General features: G+C 32.7%; 1 protein-coding gene across 5 annotated transcripts in view; it reads left to right on the forward strand.

The window, feature by feature from the left end:
* LOC126884592 (GATOR complex protein Iml1) overlaps positions 1–19,818 on the forward strand; it is a 196,087-nt gene that overhangs the window by 143,799 nt on the left and 32,470 nt on the right. For 3 of the 5 annotated variants that reach the window (XM_050650584.1, XM_050650587.1, XM_050650585.1), the window contains one exon: positions 18,774–18,844. The exons of the other annotated variants lie outside the window; for them this stretch is intronic. In XM_050650584.1, coding sequence (XP_050506541.1) covers positions 18,774–18,844 — 71 coding nt within the window. The remainder of the gene's footprint in view (positions 1–18,773; positions 18,845–19,818) is intronic. 5 annotated transcript variants of the gene reach the window in all.

Here is a 19,818-nt window from a genome sequence, read left to right on the forward strand (position 1 = left end):
TAAACGCGGTTGAACTTTAAAAAAATCGAAAAATTGCAATTTCTGAACCCGAATAACTTTTGATTAAAATATAAAATAGCAAGTCTGCTTACCGCATTTGAAAGTTTAAGTCAAATTATATCGGTTTTGATTATTTGCATTGGTAAAAATTTATTTTTTTATTGTTTAACAAAGCTATAAACACGTAGGGTTTCCCGTGCTTTTACATGCGTTTTACCGCATGTAACGTAGAAATAGTCTTGATTGCACTAGTACCTATTCTACCTACTCGTTCGATTTTAAATGAGAAATCATAGAAACATCACTCACGCACTAGTTGTTTGTAGCTTTGTTTAACAATAACACAATAAATTTTTAGCAATGCAAATAATCAAAACCGACATAATTTGACTTGAACTTTCAAAGGCGCTAAGCAGAATTGCTATTTTATTTTTTAATCAAAAGTTATTCGGGTTTAAAAATTGCAGTTTTTCGATTTTTTGAAAGTTCAACCGCGTTTATCTCGAAAACTGTGCATCCTACTAAAAAACTTGTAGAAATATTTTTTGCTTAAAATGACCCAAAAAATACAAAATATTGTTTTGTTTTGCCAAAAATCGCTGTTATTTGATTCCTCAAGTTCTTGGTCTATAACAATCTTATCGACATCCGGATCAACTGTTACCCAAAAAATTCGTGTTCTACGGGTCAAAATACATAAAAAAAACTTGGGTAAGTCCATCTGAATTAACGAGGCCGTTGTACCTCCCCTGGCGACAGGACTATATATTAAAATAGAAAAAAAAGTCGTACAGTAAGCGGTACTGTAGACTAGCACTCAGATACACACTACCTATGTTTTCTGTATTTTTAAATTTAAAATAATATTTTAAAAATTGAATAAAGTAATTTTATTATTTTTTATTTTAACAATTTTCTGTAAATTCGAAAGTATATAAAACCGCTGTTAATTAAAATTCTTGTTATAGATTTTAATAAAACTGAAAAACTTTACATTTTATATAACGGGCTCACCTTGTCACACAAATGGACTCTTCCAACTATTTCGTGACGCTACAAAAATTGATAAAACGCCAGTATAAAAGCTTCGTCTAAAAAATGTTACGTAATCAGAGAATTGATAGCAGAAATATTCGCTCAATTGTTTTTTTACGTACGAACTTATAACTTATACAAAACATACAGTATGTCCCTGTAGGTTGGAACGATATGGAAAACTTTTTTATTATTAATTTTACGAAAAAAAAGTTATTCTTCATAAAAAGCTCTGCATGGTCGAAAACCTAAGATTCAACCATCATATATTAAATTTTATGAATATTATACGAGGTATGTCAAAAAATATGAATTTCTCTCAAGAGTAAAGTAGCTTTATTTTTCATAATATTGAAAATTGTTATTATGAAAAGTTGTTTGGAATTAAGAATTATATTCTAATATGCAATTACATCCTTCTAACTACACTTTAGAGCAAAATAATCGACTCACTCGATGAATTATACACGTTAGATGCCTCGAATTTCCCAAACCTCTTGTCCGATTTGAGTGATTTTTTAGTATGTTCTAGCCTTATTCTTTAATAATATCGCTGTAATAATAATGTTGCCAGGCAGGTAAATGTCATTTTATACCGTGTGTAACAATCATACTGTGTTTTTTCCTTAAAGTTTGGAAGACCCTGTGGAATATTGTAGCATACATAAAATATTGAAATTATAACTAAATTGTAGTCTTAAGCTTTATTAACATTTTCTTTTTTGGTTCATTTGCTTATGTTGGATAATAAAAAAGTTAGGCACGTTAACAACTAGCGATGATTTTCATCAATAAATCCTCTTTTTCTGCTCAGAAACAAGTCTAAAGTAGACTATGAGAAATTAACAATTTAATGGATGTCTAATTGGTAAGAGTCAGAAAGTGTCTGGTTTGTTGTGAAAATGTATTATTTAGTCTGTATAAAGTTTCAATTAAGTCCGTATTTCTTTGTTGTTTTGTGGAAATGGAACGCGATGAGTGTATTCAAGCAGTGATCTTGCATAGCGAAGAGCTTAGCTACCATGCTATCTGCTCCTTATACTGGTAACAATTTTTTGCTAATGCACGATAATGCAAGAGCTCACGTTCACGAACGTAACCGAATATTTACTACAGCTAAATCTTCGGACTTTGAATTGGCCATCGTATAGTCCAGATCTTAACCGCATCGAAAATTTGTAGCACATAATTGACAGAAGACTACGACAGCGTTTGCCACCTCCTAGAACCTTACAAGAGGTAGAAACAGTAGCTCTCGAGATTTGGAATGATATTGATCAAAACCAAATAACATACCTCATTTGTAATATAAAAGTACATATATCTTTTATTATCGAACATAAGCGAATGAATAAAAAAATAAAATGTTAAGAAAGCCTAAGGCTACAATTGAGTTTTAATTTAAATATTTTATATATGCTAGAATATTCCACAGGGTGTTCCGAACTTTAAGAAAAAAACACAGTATGATTGCTACACCCGGTATAAAATGACATTTTCCTGTCTAGCAACAATATTATTACATCGATTTTCTTAAATAATAAGGCTATAACATACTAAAAAAAATTAGGGCACTCGTGGGAGTGCCGACAGAAGTGAAAACTTCTTACGAAGCAAGCCTCTTCGGGTACACACTCTATCGCTCCTCCAACCATTATAACTTCGGTCGAACTTATACGCAATTCAACCTATAGTATAGTATATAAATTACTAATATCTGCCGTGTCGAAAACGATCGCGAGTTCAATGCTGTTTCCCCATCCAAAGAGAATTGATATACCTACATTATATACCCATTGAGTGCATCCTATACTATTTATATATACATACACATAATACATAAACGTACAGAATTTATTTCGGCGAAGCGATGACGGTCACGAATTCAATGCTTTTTCCCCATCCAGAAAGTGTACAAAATCGCTACAGAAGTTTTCACTTCAAAAATACTTTAAACCCTAATCACTTATAATGATTGCAGTAGGGACCGTGTGGCGCCGTATGCGCTTGCTTCGCAAGATCCTTCGGGTACACGCTCTATCTATCCTCCAACCATTATAACTTCGTTTGAACTTATACATACGCAATTTAACCTATAGTATATAAGTTAGGTATTAATATCTCGCCGTAGCGATGACGGTCGCGAATTCAGTGCTTTTTCTCAATCCAAAAAGAAGTTATATACCTATATTATACACGCGTTGCGTGCATTCTATACTATTTATATATACATACACCTAATATGTAGGTACCACAAACGCGAAAATTTCAAACCAATAAGCCTGTTGCCACATCCGTACAGAATGCTTACCAAAATAATTACTAATAGGCTATCAAATAAATTCGATAGTTACCAGCCTGTTGACATAGTACCATAGAACACCTACAGACAATAACGACACTTATCGAAAAGTGCAACGAATACAATGAACCTTTTCGTTTGGTATTTGTGGATTACAATAAGGCATTCGATTCCATAGAACTCTGGGCCGTATTAGAAGAAATGAATAACGCAAGGATTGATTCTAGATATAGAATACTCCTCAAATACAGATACGACAATGCAACTATGCAAATAAATGTATCAGAAGGTCTAACAACAAGCAAAATAAGAACGGAGAGAGAAGTTAGACAGAGAACAAAAACAAATAAAACAAAAGTGATGACAAATCAATATATCACAATCGACTTAGATGGAAGTGATATCGAAAGTGTTGAAAAGTATACCTAGGTCACACGATCAAACTAGGCAAACAGAATCAAACGGCAGAAATAACTAAAATAATCCGAATGACTTGAGCAGCAGTATAGTAAGACTCAGTGATGTGTTGAAGAACAAAAAAATACCAATAAATCTAAAGAAAAGGGTATTCAGCAGTTGTATTCTACCATTATGACGTATTGAATGGAGACGATGACACTTACAGAGGTATCATAGCCAATAGATTGAGAACGACACAGATCTCTGAGGGAACATATACAAAATGAGGACGTGCGAAGCAGGACAAAAGTGGAATATGTAATTGGAAGAATTGAAATGCAAATGAAACGGACCTGGGTAGGACACGTGGCACGACAAAACATCGAAACGTGGACGAGAAACATTGTACATTGGAGACCACGCGAGCACAGTCGTAGTAGAGGAAGACCACAAAAACGATGGCTAGACGACATCAAAGAAAAAATTTGGAGAAACTGGCACCAAATAGCACAAAACAGAGAAGAATGGAGAACTCATGGGGAGGCCTTTGTCCCGGAGTGGATGTAAACAGGCTGAAGAAGAAGATAATATACATACATGCAAAATTTATTTCGACTTAACGATGACGGTCGCGAAATCAATTCTTTATCCCCATCCAAAAATAGGTGTTATACCAATATTATATACGCGTTGCGTGCCTTCTAAACTATTTATGTATACATACACATAATAATATATTTATTATGTATACGTACAAAATTTATTTCGCCGAAGCGATGACGGTCGCGAATTCAATGCTTTTTTCCAATCTAAAAAGTGCACAACGTCCTTAAAGAAGTTTTTAGTTCAATAATATTACCATAATTATACGTACATTATAATAATATACGTACAAAATTTATTTCGTTGAAGCGATGACGGTCGCGATGACAGTCGCTAAATTAATTCTTTCTTCCCATTCTAAAATACATTTATTTTAAATTTTAACACTTCTATACAATTTATATACATACACACAATAAATATACGTACAAAATTTATTTCGCCGAGGAGATGACGGTCGCCAAAAAATCCTTTTTCCCCATCCAAAAATAGGTTTTACATTTATTTTAAATTTAAATGTTTCTATACAATTTATATATACATACGCATAATATACATACGTACAAAATTTATTTCGCCGAAGAGATGACGGTCGCGATGACGGTGGCCAAATAAATCCTTTTTCCCCATCCAAAAATAGGTTTTACATTTACTATTTTAAATTTAAATACTTCTATAGAATTTATATATACATACACATAATGTATTGTTATGATCTGCTTCTTATTAATTTTATATTAATTATTATTTATCTGATTAATTATTTAATTGTCGCAAATCATACATAAAAAATGAATAAAAAATCTCAGGGTGCCTTTTTATACGATAAAAAAAATCTAAATTATCTCACGTTATACTTATCTTCTCTCGTGGATTAAGTATCTCTTAGTTGATCCTAATCGGGATAAAATAGGGAAAAGAAATAAAGCAAAATATTAAAATAAACATACAGAATTGTCTTTTATTTATCAAAATCAATACTCTAAAATCTATCAAATCTAAAACCTGTGGACACAGGTGTCCGAATGAAATTTTTACCACTTAAATATTATTATAGTTAAAAAAAACAATTTATCGGTTTGTTCCCGATGACTGTGGTAAAACAAACTAAACAAAACAAATTTATGTATTCGCAAGATTACCTATATTTACTATTTACTTTTTGAAATATTGGAATTTTAATTCATATGCTTTTTACTCAAAAATTTAGTTTCCGAACATAAAAATCTCTTTCACATAAATTGACTGACCTTTTGCTTCACTCACTCTGATGTCTTCTCGTGACCCAAAACAGCTCTACCTCGTTGACTATGTTAAAGGCTACTCATCAAAGCCCTCTCCGTTCTCCAGCTTCAAAACTATCAGCATACCAGCACCAATTCTCCAACAAGCCGGGCCTCTTTTGACACGTACTCGATTCAAACAAAACTCCAAAAATTCTCTGCTCTCCTTCTCGCAATAATACAGAATCAAAGAGGTATTTCGTCTCAATTTGATCTGTCTCTCGTTCCACTTTTCAACACTATTCTCCACTATCAAACAGCCACTGGTATCTGCTAACTATCTATCCACGAAAACGTCGAACTGCTCCTCAGCGATGCCAAAAACATAATGACTTCTTTTTCAAACTCTCTCAATCATTCAAACCACTTTTCCCCTTCCAACTTGCCAAGAATCATAAACAATCTTTTCCATTCGACAAACAAACAGTCTTTTTCAAAATTATTCCGACCATCCTAATTACTTTCGGGGAACTATAAAACATTTACTCGTGTTGAAACAAAGATATTAAATTCCAAACTTTCTTTTAAAACCACTTTTCTCGGAAATGATAATTACATCTAGCTGTGGATTCTATAGTTTCCGTAGTAAACAATCTTTTTCCATTTTAAACCTAAATATATCGTCCTTTTCACTTTAATTATTCACAAAAGTCTTTAATGGTTCATCGGAAAACTCATTAAAAGAGAAATCCACTTACATCCAAACTAAATTCTAATAAATATTTACAGATCAATATACAGGGTGTATCAAATTTATGTGCCCGCGTTATTTAAAAAAAAATTTAATTTAATTTTCATTTTGCTTTTGATTGATAAATTGAAAACACAATAGTATATACGTACAAAATTTATTTAGGCGAAGAGATGACGGTCGCGAAATAAATCCTTTTTCCCCATCTTAAAATATGTTTTACATTTATTTTAAATTTAAATACCTCTACACAATGTATATATACACATGTATATATACATTATATATAGCATAAGCGATGACGGTCGCAATGACGGTCGCGATGACGGTCCCCAATTCAGTGCTTTTTCTCCTATCCAAAAAGTGCACAACGTCCCTAAAGAAGTTTTCACTTCAAAAATCACTCAAATCGGACAACAGGTTTAGGAAATTTGAGACACCTTGAAAATTTTTCTTAAATTATGGATAACCAACATTATTTTCAGTTATTTCAATTATGATAACTCTTTTGTTATTAATATTACTAAAAAAAAGTTATTCTTTATAAAATGTTCTGTATGGTCTAATACACATCAAATTTTATCAGTTTTATACGAGGTATGTCAAAAAATATGAATTTCAAGAGGAAAGTACCTTTATAGTTCAGAAAATTTCAATTAGGAGGATGTGATTACATATTGGAATATAGTTTTTAATTCTAAACAACTTTTCATAATCACAATTTTCGATATTGTGAAAAATAAAGGTATTTTATTTACTCTTGAGTGAAGTTCATATTTTTTGACATACCTCGTATAAAATTAAATAAATTTGATATAAGATGGTTTTATATTAGGTTCTATCTAGACCATACAGAACATTTTATAAGGAATAACTTTTTTTCGTAAAATTAATAATAAAAGAGTTATCAGTAGTAATTGCACAAGAGCTCTAAAATTATTGAATTTTTCCCGAGTGACACTTTGACAGTTTTAATTTATGTCAAAGTGTCACGAGGGCAAAAATTCTATATTAATTTTAGAGATCGAGTGCAATTTGTTGCGATTATTTCTTGAATAAAACTGTTCAACATCAAATTTTTATTGTAATTTATTTATGTAAGTACAAATTAGTACAATTAAACACACAGTTGTTATAAATATTAATTTGACGGTTGAAAGTCATCACTTTTATAATTTTTAAAACATTAGTTGTCATTAATGTCACTGAATGTATTTTTTCGTAGCAACGAAGGGCATCTGACGTAATATACTTGACGACAAGAAATTATCAAAAATTATCGATTTAATTTAAATTTATGTAGCTTTCTATTGTTCAGAATCTTCTATGAATGAAATAATCATAATAATTGAAATAACTGAAAATAATGTTGGTTATCCATAATTTAAGAAAAATTTTCAAATTTTTTTTTTAATTAAAAGGATGTAATTGCGTATTAGAATGTAGTTCTTAATTCCAAACAACTTTTCATAATATCAATTTTCAATATTGTGAAAAATAAAGCTACTTTACTCTTGAGCGAAATTCATATTTTTTGACATACCTCGTATAATATTCATTAAATTTAATATCTGATAGTTGAATCATAGGTTTTAGACCATTCAGAGTTTTTTATGAAGAATAACTTTTTTTCGTAAAATTAATAATAATTTCCATATGGTTGCAACTTACAGGGACATACTGTATATTATACCCTTTTGGATTGACGTCACCAAAACGTGGCTATCTTCACACCTATTTACTTTGTTTACTATTCAGACAAATGACTGGAGTTCAATTCCTAGCCGAGGAGAAATTTTTGTTTTTTTTTACTGACTGGCAGTGGCTGGAAATTACTTTACAACCAAGCATACGTGCTCATAGTCAATATTTAAACAAAAAAAAATTTTAAAGAAAAAAATTAAGATTTTTTAAATTTTAAAGAATTTGAATGTGTGGTGTATTATAAAATAGTATATTATGCAACGAGTATTTAATGATGGTCATTATGAAGCGAGTATGAGGGTTACGAAACGAGCCCAATGCGGCAAGTTTCGTGTAGAGTGCGAGCTTCATAATGATAATTAAATGTAAGTTGTATATACTATTTTTTCTATGATCATTCACAACAAAAAATATATTCAAATTTATTAATTTTGTAACACAAATAAATTCAGTAGTTTGTCAGTTTGACGGTTTGTTTACATATAGGGCTTTTCATCGATTGTCATTTGTTTCGAGATTATGTCATGTGTCACATAATATTAATATATCTACGTCATACGTCTTTGGTTTGTATCATTGTAAAATACCAGTAACGTATGACGTAGATATATTAAAATTATGTGACACATGACAGAAGCTCGAAACAAATGACTGTGAATGAAAAGCCCTATTGAGAACTGTCAAAGCGTAGGTATTTGGCTCGCCATTGGTCACTGCGCGTGTACCACCCATAGAGGTATATATTAACATAGAGGGAGCCTACCTTCTGCGCTTCCTGACGACAAGATCTCATGGACTGGTTTGCTGCATCTCTTTCTAACACATTGTATCGAAAATCTATGATGACATTCAGTGTGAATATAGGCACGGAAGAGGAGAACAACTGTAGCAGCTTTACTATGCGTAAGAGTGAAACAGCACTAATCAAAATAAAAAAGATGGTGTCGTCACTTTGCTCTGAATGATACTCTCTCTATGCTAATATATAACTCTATGGTACCACCTTTATCGCGAATGCCATATCGCGATTCTATTGGTTAAAAATCTGTATCTTAATGAAAATCTGTGAAGTTCATTATAATACAGGTAGTGAGATCATAATTGATATATTATAGTATGAGAATAGAAAAAAATATTAACAATTCAGTAATAAGCAGACATACAATTTCATTAACCCACATGTATAGTAATAACGCTAGAAGCAGTATTCACTTCTGTCGGTACTCACCAAGTACCATGCTCTTTTTTTATATACATATCAGATTTAATGAAGAACCTTGTTAATATTTATGTTATTTTCAAGGAATCAAGATATATACAAGATACAACTGTAGGTTTTAAATAATTGTTACTAATAATATTTAACTAACTTAATAATTATTTCACTAAGTAGTATCTAGACCACCAAATATTCAGATTTGATTGTTTATTTAGGATATTGAATTAAATATATCATAAAAGTACTAGATTACCTTATTCGATTGAATGATATTCCAGTTAGACCTGGATCCCGCGTATGAAAAAAAAGTTGATTAATAGCAAGCTGAAAATTTGTTAATAGCTTAACGGTGTCTAGTCTTGACATACTTTGATATACGGGAACACTGGAACAGGTGAAGTTTTAATTGTGGAACAGTTTAAAAATTTGGAACGTCAGATTACGAAAACGTCCCATGTATTTTGTCGGACAGAACATCCAAATGATTTGCTACCCTTTCATTAAACTCTCATTCAAAAATCAGACTGCTATTACTAACCAACTTGATTCCTGTCATTTGACATGTTCTTCGTGTTCCACTCATTAAATGCCCAGTTGGTCTGATTTTTGCATGAGAGTTTAATGAAACGGTAACAAATCAATTGGAAGTTTTGTCCGACAAAATACATGGAACGTTTTCGTTGGCTGACGTTCCAAACGTTTAAACTGTTCCACAATTAAGACTTCCCCTGTTCCAGTGTTCCCATACATCAAAATTTTTCCGACTAGACACCGTTAAGGTATTAACAAATTTTCAGCTTGCTATTAATAAACTTTTTTTGTACGCGGGATCCAGGACTAAGTGGTTTAGTGTAGCATTATTATTTCTTTTTTTTTTGTCTATTTGTTTATACCCCAAGAAACGAAGAATTTAAAAATCGAAAAATTACTGGGCGCAATGCTTCAACTGGAATATCTGAGTGAAGTCAATAGAAAATGCGCACCATCTCGTTGGTATAGAAATTTTTACTGAGTCATGGTTTTTGTTAATAGTAGGGGAGCCTTGAATGCTAAATTTGCAGTTACTAAAGTGTCATGGTGACTTATTGGGGGTGAAGAATAAGTCATTATACCAAAAAAGTTAAGTTTTCCATTTTAGTGGGGATTTTCAATTTTTTTATTTCATTTTCCATTCCCAAAAATCGCCTTTTCTGATTATAGCGCCATCTATCCATAATTCGAAAAAATGTCTCGAATAAAAGTTATTTATTTTTACGTATGGAATCCAATTCTGCAATAAAAAAAATGGAATAAGGCACAGGAATAAGCCTAGAGAAAATTAGGTTTTTAATACTTTATTATTGTTTTGATATTGGTTTATGTAATTCGGGTAAATTTATTTTTTTAATATTACTAGCTTGTTTCCCAAATATTTTACTGTTATTCGCTTTATTCCATTTGTTCGGTTAATTTAGGTCATCGCCGGTATTTATCTCAACTTCATTTCTATTTATACTTAACTTACTTACTTCATTATTGTATTTTCCCTTAGTGAGGCTTGGGCCTATTTATTTGTAGTATTTTCATCTTTGTCAGTTTCCTTTAGTTGTACGTAGCAAGCGTACTATAACCATTTGGTAGAAGACTTATGTAATTTTGTACCCTATATGTAAGTAAGAGGTACTAATACCTGTAATTTTGTAACAGATAACATTATTGTTGTTATCTTAGAGATGACTTTTTGTATAACTTATGTCATTTTAGAGTCACATGATATACACTTTGTGTAACTCAGAGATTGTCAAAAATCTAGTAGTTATTTTTAATAAATATGTATTTATTTTGTATATCAATTATTTTATTATTCCTTTATGTTCATTATTACAGGTTCAATATATTTAATATTTGAAAGCAGTGTAAGATACCTGGGAAAATGATCGAAGATCATTTTCATGGCGCCCGTGATTAGTTAGTTTTATTTATTTTGTTCGTTTTTAGTCATTATTCATCTCCATTCATTTTCAGTACATTATTCTTATTTTATTATTTCATCTTTTAGTCATCATTACTATCTATATAGAGCTACTGTTCTTCGACAGGCATGCAAACGAGCCGTATCCATCCTTGAGTGTCAAGTGGTTTTCTTGCATCTCTTGCTAGCCAACTCTATTCAGTTTGCCTCTGTCTCTTCCCACTTTACTTCTATCCCTTCTAATCCCCCTTTCTTCAGTATTCAACTATCTAGTCTTTTCTTTATTTTTTCCTTACTTCTGTTGGAGTACCTATATCTTTCTTTTTACTTTCACTCCAACAGAAGTTTTCTTATTTTTGTTACACTGGCTTTATACACCCTACTCTCTCTTCCTTTTTATTACTTAGTTTCTTTCTTTTTCATTACTTCTGTTGGAGTATATCACTCCAACAGAAGTTCCTTTTTGTTACACTGGCAGGGGGTTGCTATTTAAGATTTTAAAGTACCCCCCCCCCCCCCCAACTCCTTGTTGAGTCGTGTTAAGTGTCATTCGATAGATTTTTGAAAAATATTGAACACTTATTTTTCAGTTTTTCAATCTGATATTCATTTCGCGAAATATCGCGGGGTTCCTATTTTTAATTTTAAAGGTACCCCCCAGATCTTTCCGTGGGGGTCGTGTTTGGTATCATTCGACAGATTTTTTCAAAAATATTGAACACGTATTTTTCAGTTTTTCGATTTGATGTTAATTTCGCGAAATATTCGCTTTTTTGTGAAACTTTGTAACACACCCCGCTCAAATCGTCAGATTTTTGAAATATACACTGTTCTTCATGTACTTTAACTTACCTGTCTTAATCTAACATTTTAGAGTTTTCCAAGGACAGATTTTTTTACGGACTTGCTTGGACTCCCCTGCCATAACATTTTAGCTAAAAAGGCGACTTTTTTATTCATTCCAACACTGTGAAAAAACTACGCGTTGTAGATGAAAACGTTCAACAGACGACTTTCTTGGAAATACTTGTTCTTTAAAAAAAGATTTTCTAAATTAACAAATGTTTATAATCAGAAAAGTTTTGCAAATTAAACCCGAAATTAAGTATTTTTTCAGTTATTTATAATTTTATGGTAACTCACACCGAAAGGTAGACGAGCTCTGGATTAAGTAAGTATTTAATAATTATTTTGACAGAGTCGCTTATTATATCGATTATGACGCTTCTTCCAATGCTGATCTCAACAAAGTGTTTCTTCCAAACTTGTTTCTAGTAGATGAGCACTCTGACAGTAAAACATTTTCTAAAAAACAAATAGATACAAACAGAACATTGTAGGTAAAAAAGGGAAAAGAAAAAATAGTGCATAACAGCTTCCACTTGTTTATAATTAAAAAAAAGTTATATTCTCTCAGTTCAATCACAATCAAGTCGGATATTTGGAGTTTTCTATTTTTCACCGTAGTGTAGCCACATCGATTGATATTTGTAGAACAAGAACTTTCAATTTGACACGCAAACACTTAACGCAAATACCATGTTTAATGTATTTTTTGGTAGAAGTGACTAACCATTTATTTAGAATTTTAGCACTATTTTTAGATATTTTAGTTATTTGCCTAGTACTATTCATTATTTTCATCGAACAAGCTGCTATTTCTTTAGATTCTGCTTTATTTTTTCAGATTCTTTATTTGCTTTACTTGCCATTTTTTACTTATGTTTTCTACTCGCACTATATGTCTGTACCTGTTCTATTTTAGCTGTAATTTTTAAAGGTGATATTACAGTGGTAGACAAAAATCGTATTTGTTTTGTTTGCTAGATGAAAAATAGCTTAAAATAGTGTTGCATAGTTGTTATTTCAACCATTCTCTACTGTAGTATCATTTAGTGCAATGATTTCGTTTAAAATGTACTTGATTTGTCTATTTTATACATAATATAGAGTATTCAATTGTTTGAAGGAAATCGAGGACCAGGAAGGCGAAGGATTTCCTGGCTGAAAAATCTACGTACGTGGTTCTACACAACAACCACAAATCATTTTGGAGCAGCAGTGTGCAAAGTACAGATTGCCATGATGATCACCAACATCCGAAACAGATAGGCACTTCAAGAAGAAGATTCAATTATTTCTGTCTTGATGTCCATCTTTATTTAACAATTGAAAGGAATCATAAATTAGAGGATTGAACCACTAACCAAGAGAGCAGTGACTATTTTAAGCCAGACGCTCTCATGAAAAAATGTGGGGTTTAAAACCAGACATGTGTTTTTGGATTTATAATATACGTAGTGGTAAAACCAATAATACATCGGTGGTATAGCGGCCCCCCAACTAAGCATCCCTCCAACACGAACTGCATATGAACTGTAGCAAAGTGCAAAACTGGGCAGAATATATAAATGAACTGTCCGATGATGAAAGATTTGTTCTGGAACACATAGAACTTACTTCAGAAAAATACAAAAAAAGAAATATTACACGCATTAAAAACAGTGAATAGTGGTAAGAGAATTGGACCTGACGTGCTTCCTATCGAAACACTAAACATTATAGATGGGAAGCACATTGATGTTTCAGTGACACTCTGGAACCAAGTTTACAACTCAGGCGTACCTATTACCCAAATACTGGTTAACGTCGATCTTTATTTGTCTTCCCAAGAAGAAAATCTTGTCTTTATTTGTCTTCCCAAAAAGACAAACGCAATAGAATGCAGCGATAACCACACCACTAGCTTAATGTCCCATGTGCTAAAGTTACTGCAAGTCATCAGTAACCAAATATGTCATAAACTGGCAATGTGGCAATCATCAATTTTCCTTTTGGTACAAAACACTCGATTTATCAAACTTATTCCTTCGGAGATATTAGGTTTGTTCTAGCATCAGTTTCAAACGGTTTGAAGCCATCAGCGAATAGTGGACCAGCGCTAGAAGAGGGGATAGCACTGGTGACTGTACATATTATGTTTTCTCACTGACCAACTGTTTGCTGACGGTTTTTGACTAGTTTGACTATTTGCTAGAACAAACCTAATGACATCTGGCGACGTTATATTTTTTGCTTTCAACAATTTTATGGAAGTGTTAGATTATTATTTGGATCGATAAGAATATAAGACAGGATAATGTTATTTAATATATGGGCCATTCCACGAACATACGCCTGTTTTGGATTACTTCGACAACGAATATTTCACTGTGCAACATAAGAAGTACGAAAGTAAATGGTGCTAATAATTATTCCAATAAACAACAATGTAATTTGCAATTTACTTTCGTTATTCTTATTTTGCACAGTAAAATATTCGTTGTCGAAGTAATCCAAAACAGGCGTATGTTCGTGGAATAGGGTATATCAAGTTTTCTTACACCTCTATAATTAGAACATATAAAAATACTTATAAAGGTTTGTGGCGCAAAATTGTGGTTTATGACAAATCAGGTATATTTGTATCTCCTATATTAATTTCATTTAATCAAGTATAATTTTCCTATTTAGTTGACGACAATATTTTATTTAGAATTTATTTACCTTTCTAGCTATTTCCTTACTCTTGTAGAAGGGCCAGTATGTATATTTTCAATATAAAACCGAACATAACGAGAAATAAAACTAAAACACAAGCTTCTGTTATATATCTATATTTAAAAATTTTGGGTATCATTACTCTTTCACCAGTAGGCAAGACTAAATAACGTAAAAAGTAGCACCCAGAAAGTATTTTAGGATCTAGTTTTTTTCCTTTTCATATTCTTTAGATTCCTCGAAAGAAGTCAACCTCAAGGATTCTGAGGGATGAAAAAATTAGCCGAATAAAAGTAGAAATAACATCAGAAGAATCAAAAGCCTATCTCTTTGCAAGTAGCAGCATATAACGCTAGAAGCCTCTTATCAGAAGAAAGATTTACAGAAATAGAAAGTAACATACGAAAAGTAAACAACGAAATAACATTAACTGGGACATAATAGGAGTAAGTGAAATCAAAAGAAACTGAGAAAGTTTGAACACTCTCAAATCAGGTCAACTTCTTTACCACATAGAAATGAAGATACCTCAGCGAACGGTATTTGTCCACAACATGACATCCGTCAAACGAATTTCAAGTTAAGTTGCTTATTTAATCTTAAAACTTAACAAAAGATATAGTATAAAGATTATTTAGGTTTACACCCAAGCTTATCTCGTTCAGACGAGGAAGTTGAGGAGTTTTACGATGAAATAACAATAGCGCTAAACGAAACACCTACGCAATATATTATAGTATGTATGTGGTGACGAAGAAACACTGCATATACTTTTAGATCTGTTCAACAAAAATAGAGGAAGATATAGGTGACACCCAGTTTGGTTTCAGAGGAGGACTAGGAACGAGAGAGGCTCTGTTCGCTTTTAACGTTCTCGCGCAAAGACGACTAGATATGAACCAAGATCTCCATGTCTGCTTTACAGATTATTATCAAAAGGCTTTTGATAGAGTACATCAGAAACTCATAAAACTTTTAAAAGAGAAGAATGTGGACAGTCGAGATATACGGGTTATTGTCAATCTGTACTGGAATCAAAAAGCAACGGTTAAAATCGAAAATGTCGAAACAGCGGCCATAAAAATCAAGAGAGGTGTTAGACTGGGTTGCGTGTTGTCTCCATTGTTATTCAATCTGTACAGCGAAGCTATTTTTAAGGAAGCAATATCAGAGGAAGAACGGGGTATATCAATAAACGGAAAAATCTTGAACAACATAAGATTCGCAGACGACACCGCTATTTTTGCAGACAGTCTAGATGCACTGCAACTATTAGTAAATAGATTACATCAAGTCAGTATGGACTATGGACTACAAATGAACGTTAAGAAAACCAAGTTCATGATTATTTCTAAGCAACATACAGTAGGAAGGTTGGATATCGAGGGAAAACAAGTAAAAAGAGTAAATAACTACAAATATCTGGGAACCTGGGTAAATGAAAACAATGACCAGGGCAGAGAAATCAGGACACACATTGAAATTGCAAGACAAGCATGAAAATGAAAAAGATGTTTGTTAATCGAGACCTTCGTCTGGAGCTGAGGATAAGAGCCTTAAGATGCTACGTGTTCTCGACTTTGTTGTATGGAGTGGAAAGCTGGACACTAAAAGTAGAAAATATAAAGAAGTTGGAAGCCTTTGAAATGTGTTGCTATAGAAGGATTTTGAAAATACCATGGATCCAACGAGTTACAAATGCAGAAGTGTTAAGAAGGCTGCAAAAGGATTGCGAGGTGATAAAGAACATCAAAACAAGAAAGCTAGAATATTTAGGCCACGTTACCAGAGGTGCGAAATATGAGATATTAAGGCTCATAATGCAAGGTAAAATAAAGGATAAAAGATCTATAGGTAGAAGAAGAATTTCCTGGCTGAGAAACTTAAGATAGTGGTATAGTTGTAGCTCTGTAGATCTTTTCAGAGCAGCCGCCAATAAGGTACTGATAGCTGTGATGATAGCCAACCTCCGATAGGAGAAGGAACTACAAGAAGAAGGTGATTTTAATGCTAGAACTGGCAGTAGAACATGTGTTAAAGAAACATATATAGGAAAATTCGGGTCAGACCAACGCAAGAGGAGAAACTCTGGTTGGTTTTCTTCTTCAGAGTAACTTATTCCAAATGAACAGCTTTTTCCACAAAAACAGCAAAGAAGATGACTTTGTAAAGCACGGATAGCAAAACCAAAAACGAAATAGACTACATAATTAGCAATAAAAGAGAAATCGTCCAAGATGTGACTGTCCTAAACAAATTCTATACGGGTAGCGATAATCGAGTGGTACGCGCTAAAGTTAAAATATGTCTAGATAAGGAAAGATATTGATTATTGAGAAAAAATGAAATATACACATGGACATAATCCAGTGACGTCGAAATATATCAACAAGACGTTAAGACCAAATTAAAATCAAATACAAGGACACTGTTTTGATAATAATATCACAACATAACAATAGGACGCACATAAAGAACGTCATAACAAAGGGAGAGAGACTGTATTACTAATATAGGATGCTGGTTGTAAACAAAATCTGAGGCTATTTACCTGTAATACAAATGGGAGAGGTTTAAAACACTACGATTCAAGGAGCTTCTACAAATAGTACTAACGATTTATTGACAGTAGAGACATACAAATAGAGCAAGAAATAAAACTAGGAAATCAAAAGGAACAACAACGCTATAAAAACAAAAACTACTAGTAGCTACAAGTACTTATGAGTTACAGTGAGTCTTTCAAAATGTCTATGCATGTGAACTGTGGAGACGATGTGGCATCCGTGGGGTTGGTTGTCTTGGAAAACTGCTACCAAAGGTGATGCAACTTCTGACCATTTGTGTACACAAGGAGTACTACTAACAAACTTTCTATTGATTAATTGTATACCAACAATGAACGATCTTTGCCAGCTGCTTGCTCACACTTTTTAGAGCTGCGAGCAAGAGATCGACTGAAATGTCCCTCCAGTTGCACCGGGATGTTGCCTGGATCTTGCTTGAGAACAAACTGCTGAGTGTAGGACGGCAACAGCGGAGACGCAATAGAGAAGTTGCTTGTTGACCGTCTGGCTGGGATCATACTTGACTTGACACTGCACTGAGTGGTCCAACGGGATGTTGGCTGAGTCTCGGCAGCGCAAGGGTGCGCTGGAGTGGCTCATCCAACTTGCATCTTGACCGTCTGAGATGACGATGATCACTGACTTAAAAAGGGCGGGTTGCCCTGTATTCGAGAGTCTTTTCTAAACACATGTCTTTTAGGCACACACATTAAAACTAACACACTTTTATCCTTAGATATTTACATTGTTGACAGTGTTGCATTTCAAAGATTAACTTAAACTTGTCTGAATTAAAAATATTTCAATAATTTTTAAAATGTTTGAATAAAAGTTCGAACAGACACCTTCTACTAAAGATATAAATAATGTTCTTAATGAATGCATTAAGTACCTAAGCTATTCGAGAAAGGTAAAAGAAACATTGTCCAAAATTAAAGAACGAAGATAAATTCAGCAGTGAAACAAAACTCTAATGAAACGGAGAAAAAATATAAAAGAGAATATAAACACAAGTAGAGAATAAATAAAAGAAAATGAACTTTTCAGAGCTCCAAAGTCCGAAAAGCTATTATGATTGCCGACCTCGGTCGTGGAGATGGCATCTGAGGAAGAAGAAGAATCAAGAAGTACACAAACGATACAGGCTAATAAAATCTTGAAGGTACTTCAAAGAAAATTAAAAACCGGGAAGAGTCAAATAATCGCAATGCTCTTGAGTAAGTAATCAACAGCTGGTGAAAGCTGATAACCCTGTGTATTTATTCTTCATAAGAAAAACATTACCTCATTACTCATTACCCTATCTTAGCCTTACTGCACAATCAGTGTGAATTTTACTCTAGACTCTCATATCAAAATTAAATAGTATTAAAACAATATTATTATAACAGAGGTTTGTCTATATTTGGAAAACATTCTTCTACATACAGGATTAAATAGCATTATGAGAAACCCCCATAAACATGCTATCATTTTCAGACGATCGGATCGAGTTCACCGTTCAGGGAGCGGTTGGGCAGCAACAGGTTGACGGATAGGCCTCGACCAAGGTTTGATTAACTATGTATTTGATTTGCAGCTTGGAGTTGCGGATTCAGGGCATGCATATCTTTCTAACTAACTTCATCTTTTTGTTCAGTAGTTCGGTTGGATTATTGTCTCATATTTAAAAATATCTCTTAACATACAAATAACAAATAATTTAATGAATCACTTTGTACAAGCTAAAGAGAGAAAAAGGTTAGTAAGTTTTGTGATTAACTCAGTAATTCAAGGTAATAGACACATTATTTTCCACCCCATCGATATTTTTGGTGGATGATTCACTAAGTCTGCATTAACATAGTATATAATTAAGTAATTATTATAGTAGTATGCAGAATAATGTCCCAATTAATTATTTATCTTCTTCTTCTGAATGTACCTCCAAGTGTACAATTGTACCTCCAACTTCGAACAATGTAGTAGCAGCATTTAAATTTTAATCCGTTTGTCCTTTGTCCAGTGTGTGTTATATGTTAGTTTTATCATTAATTTCAAACAAATGTCTACGAAATTCAGGGATATCTTCCTATCTGACGAATTCCTCCTGATGCTGTTCTGAGAGCGAAAGTGTACTTTAGCAAGATTTAATAAATTACAGTGATCGATATCTGCCTTTTATTTCTCTAAAATTCATTCTTAATGTATTATGGTACAGATGTAGTTGTAGTGGGTCATTGTTTCTAGTGGGGATTGGTTGCCGTAGAGTTGAACTTATCATGAAGCCACATTGACTTCAGATGAGTGGGTGCTTGCACCCGTATCATGCTCAAACTTTTTAATGTGTTTTTGTGAAATCTCAATGTGCCGTTTTCTAGATGATTTTTCAATTTTAAGTAATCAATTTTTTCAATAATCCTCTAAGTTGTTTAACTTCTAAAGGAGATTTCTATAAGATTTTTTTTCCAATATTTTTTTTTCAATACTAATAGGATCCCTCTTCAATAGTGGTACTTTATAGTTTATGATCATAGCTCTGAAG

This window comes from Diabrotica virgifera, chromosome 5, assembly GCF_917563875.1.
Source record: "Diabrotica virgifera virgifera chromosome 5, PGI_DIABVI_V3a".
Classification (NCBI taxonomy): domain Eukaryota; kingdom Metazoa; phylum Arthropoda; class Insecta; order Coleoptera; family Chrysomelidae; genus Diabrotica; species Diabrotica virgifera.